A 4,923-nucleotide genomic window follows, 5' to 3' on the forward strand; every position below is an offset into this window, starting at 1 on the left:
TTTAGGGTTTCTATTTTTGATTACTCTCTATTTAGTTTAGGTTATGTTAAAATTTATACTCTGTTTTTAGGGTGTATGTTTTTTGAATAATTCTGTATTTAGTTTAGGGTTTATGTTTTTGATTACTCTACATATACTTGTTTAAGGTTTTGTTTTCTGTTTATTGTTAACTCTATATAGGCAAATAAGGATTTTATAATTAAAATTATGTGTAATTTGGGAGTAGTTGTTCCATCGTATTGTTTATGGTAAATTTAGTTAATTTGTGTTTATAATTTATATATTTGTTATAATTTTAATTGTTACAGCGATGGAATCAATTCATGATATTGCTGTTCACTACAAGTGGAACCTAACTTTTATAATCGGTGTGGATCCGGATTTTTATAGCATCATTGATCTTGTTAAAGATGTAACAACAGTAGCTTTATCTCATATTCTACCTACTGTCCCTTTGTCACTATTTTTGTCTTGTGTTGTTCCTGGGTCTTCCGCTAGAATACATGTGGATAGTGATAAAGATGTGCTAGAGATGTTTAAAGTAAATGCTAGTAAGAGATTGATAGACTTGTATATTGGCAAGGTTGTGACTGATGTAAGTCCTGAATTTGCCTTAATTGAGACCATGGAGTTTGATGATAGGACATTTGATGACAGTAATGTCAATGACAATGATGACAGTAATGTCAGAGATAATGAGACCAATGTAAATGAGAACAATGGAGGACAGCCTGAGGATGAGTATGATTTGGAAGATGATAATGATATATTTGGGTTTAGTTCTGAAGATGAGGAATGGGAAAATATTGGGAAAGGTAAGAATCCAGTTCATAATGATGATGTGACTAGGAATGTGGAGGAAGAAAAGAACCACAGTGAGGATGGTATGTCAGACTATGAATCGGGAGATGAACCTGGTACTGAATCTGATAATGACATGTATGGAGAAGAAGAAGAGTGTGAGATAAATGTTACAGAACAGAAAACTGAAACAGCAAGGGGTAAGTCCTATGTAAGCTGTTTAAAGAGAATTCCATTTGAGAGAGGTTTGGATATTAAGTTAGAAGAAGGTTATCTATTTGTCAATGTGAACCATTTTAGGGATATTTTGGTTGATTTTTGTGTCCAAAAGGGATGTACTATAAAAAGAGTTAAAAATGAGAAGCAAAGAGTGACTGTAAGATGTGCAGTTAAGGGGTGTCCATGGAGGGTATATGCTTCTCGTTTGGTAGATAAAGTAACTTATCAACTCAAGACAATTAGAGGTCTACACAATTATGTGAGGAGTGGCACTGTAAGGGATGCAACATCCACATGGATTGCTAAAAAGCTTGGGCAAACTATAAAAGACAATCCAGGGGTTCCACTTGATGCATTGCATGCAACAGTGATGAACCAATTCAAAGTTGATGCAAGACCCAAACAACTATATAGAGCTAAAAGGAAAGTTATGGATGAGTTAGAGGGAAACCATGGGGAAGCATACACTTTGCTTTCTAAGTATGCTAATGGAATTTTCAAATCTAATCCTGGTAGTATCATGAAGCTTGAAAGGGACTTGCCTACTATGACATTTAAAAGAATTTTTATGTCTTTAGAAGCTATGCAATTTGGATTCAAGAATGGTTGCAGGGGGTTCATTGGATTAGATGGTTGTCACCTAAAGACCCCTTATGGTGGTGTAATCTTGTCTACTATAGCCCTTAATGGGAATAATGGCCTTTTTCCACTGGCTGTGGCTGTGGTGGAGAATGAAGGGAAATGAAAGCTGGAAATTCTTCTTTCAAGAGTTGCAAACTTTTGTTGAACTTGGTCAGGATAGACATCTATGCTACATGTCAGATCAGCAAAAGGTAAAAACTTAATTTATTACATGTAATTTTTATATCTAATAAATTACATGAAATTTCTATATTTAATTTTTGCTTTTTACTTGTGCTTAGGGTCTTGAACAACTAATAAGGATTATTTTCCCACATGCAACCCATAGGCTATGTTGCAGACATCTATATAACAACTTCAAAAAGAAGTATCAGGATTGCTTTTGCAGTCTTATTTCTGGGAGGCAACTAGAGCCTATAATGATTACATATTTAATGAGGCAATGAGGCAAATGAGGGAAGTGTCAAGAGAGGCTTATAATTGGGTCTTAAGAATAGATGTGTGCAAGTGGTCAAGGCATGCATTTTCTGACCAGGTGAAGAGTGACCATATCATTAATAATTTTAGTGAGTCTTTCAACAATTGAGTTGGGAAGCTTAGGTCTAAATATATTTTAGGGTTGCTTGATGGTATTAGAAGCAAAATGATGAATAGACTCCTAATGAGGGCTGAAAAGGCCAGTGCTTGGGTAGGATTGGTGACCCCAAACATTAGGAAAAAATTGAACAAGTTGATTGATGAGTCTAGATCATGTAATGTTACCCTAGCAGGGCAAAATGAGTATGAAGTCATAAATGAGGAAGGAAAACGTATAGTGAAGCTTAAATCAAGGTCATGTGATTGTAGAGGATGCCTCCTATGCAAACATGCAACTACAGCCATAACACATAAAACAACAGATATTGAATATTTCTGTGATCCATGTTTCTGTAATGAAACATACATGAGAACTCATTTTAGTATGATTTACCCAGTACCTGATCAGAGAATGTGGATTCCTGTGCATTATAACCCTGTGGAACCTTTAGTTCAAAGGAAAAAGCCTGGCAGACCAAAAAAAAAGCCAGGACAAGAGATACAGATGAGCCTGCAGCTACAACTAGTGATGCTAAAAAGAGCAAATCCCTACAATGCTCACAGTGTGAAGAATTTGGGCATAACAGGAGAACACTGCAAGCACCAACCAAGTTGAAAGAGGGTGTGCAACCTTAAATCAATCAAGAAGCACCAACCAAGCTGGAAGATGGTTGTAATACCCCTAATTTTCAAAAGGATTAAATTGGAATTTAAAGTTTATTTCATATGCATTTTTAATTGATATGTGCTTATGTGGCAAATTGTTTATTTTAATTGAGTATTATTTATTTGATTAAAAATTGCTTGTGTGTTTTAAATTGTTTTAAATAGTTTTTGATTTAATTGTCTATGTGTTATAGGGTAGCCGAGATGTATATAGTGTTTTTGTTAATTATTAATTGTAATTAATAGTTACACTATTTGGGGTTTTCAGAATATATTATATATTATATAATTTTAAAGTTTATATATATATATATATATATATATATATATATATATATATATATGTTGTCACGATGGATTAGGGTAGCCGACTTATACCTATTTTCTTTTATATTTTATTTTCTTTCTTTTCATTTTCTTTCTCCTCTTGGGATTAGAATTAGGTATTCGTTGAGCCTATAAATATATCGTTATAAGTCTGATTAGGGTTGAAAGCACAAACCCTATTCACGAACAGTGTGCACAGAGAGGGAAACTAGGAGAAACTGAAAGGAAGAGAATCTAAGGTTCAGTCTAGAGGGCTGAACCAAGGAGAAGGAGGAATAGGGGTTGACTCGTGGGTTAAACCAAGAGCAGTAGAGGAGGTTCAATGGCAACTAAGGTCGCCGAAAAACCTAGGAAGAAGGTGGTTAAAGGTTTCAAACTGAAACCTTAAGAGACAAGTTCTTTTCTTTTTCTCTCCCCTTGGCCTGTGTTCTGTGCATACCTAGATGGTCTCTAGGATTTTAACTAAATATTAATTGAGTTTTTGCATGTGTATTATATGTCAAAGTGATCATCTGTATATGTTTAATGTTTGTCTGAAATAATTCTTACAAGTTTGGAAGTTCGACGCCTGTTCTTAAGGTATAACAAATTGGTGTTGTTTTAATCGTTGTATTAGCTCTTAATGTTGTAAACTAAGTACTGGGATTGTACTGGATATATATTAGAATATTAAGACTAGTTTTAAGGAAGAACAGAAGGGTAGGAAAAGGCCGGAGATGAAGCAGATGGTCAAAAACGGAGCAGGAAGCAGACAGAACTCTCAAAGAGGGAGAGAGCCGGCTCCAGGAGGTTGGGAGCCAGCTCCCCCCTTCAAAGAGTCGGCTCGTCAATTACATGGATATTATTATGGATTTTTAGTTGATGAACTGTGTAAATTCTGTTTTTATTAACTATATGGATTATGTGGATTTTATTTGATGTACTGTTTAAAGTGTTGCATCATTTACGGATCATATGCATTATATGCACCGGTATGGGACGGTGGCATATGGAGGGACGGATTAGATCAAAATGCTAATCCCTACCCATTCATACATACGAAATGGATTAACTAAAACAGTTAATCCTACATAGTTTCATGTCCTGTCAACTAAAATAATTGGACAACATATTGGATGGTTGTTTATATTTCTGTGTTAGGAAGGATAGGGGTTTAATTAAAACATTTAAATCCTAATTATATGTTTTGTTTTGGTGACGATCAGTTGACCGGCACAACGTTGTATTTTGATGGAATTTATATATATAATTATGGTACCGCGATATGAGCTTGAGTCTCATAGTCGATGATTAGGGAGCGTATATGCAGTAGGATGCGTAGCTGGTTATGTTGGTTGTGGTATACCCTGTCAGGCTTAGGTAGTCATGCCCACTCAGGTACGTTTTGCATGTTGCTTTCTATTCAGGTTGAGACCCCCATCATAGTCCAGTGAGAGTATTGTAGTGTAGATATATATATATATATATATATATATATATATATATATATATACCATAAGCACCCAGGATAAATAACTGATAATGAACTATGAGAGAAACAGAATATTGAAAAGGTTAACTAATCAACGAAATAATGAAATAAAATATGGAAATATGCAAGTTAACATTAAACAACAGAACATGAATAACTTTGAAGAACTTTTGATTAAAATATGGAACTTACAACTTTGATCTTTGAATACAACACTTTTG

At 34.6% G+C, this 4,923-nt stretch overlaps 1 protein-coding gene across 1 annotated transcript; it reads left to right on the top strand.

Moving 5' to 3' along the window:
- Window positions 1-310: 310 nt before the first annotated feature.
- Window positions 311-1,765, top strand: LOC132295788 (uncharacterized). The gene has a single exon (XM_059794069.1). It carries the CDS (start codon window positions 311-313, stop codon window positions 1,763-1,765), a length of 1,455 nt encoding a protein of 484 aa, XP_059650052.1.
- Window positions 1,766-4,923: the final 3,158 nt, after the last annotated feature.

Source organism: Cornus florida, unplaced genomic scaffold (genome assembly GCF_030987335.1).
Source record: "Cornus florida cultivar Cherokee Brave unplaced genomic scaffold, ASM3098733v1 CherokeeBrave_3.0.0_Hap2_Chr02, whole genome shotgun sequence".
NCBI lineage: Eukaryota > Viridiplantae > Streptophyta > Magnoliopsida > Cornales > Cornaceae > Cornus > Cornus florida.

Bases quoted from the DNA above. Each gene is read 5' to 3' on its own strand.
- LOC132295788 (XM_059794069.1), top strand. From the start codon at position 311: ATGGAATCAATTCATGATATTGCTGTTCACTACAAGTGGAACCTAACT.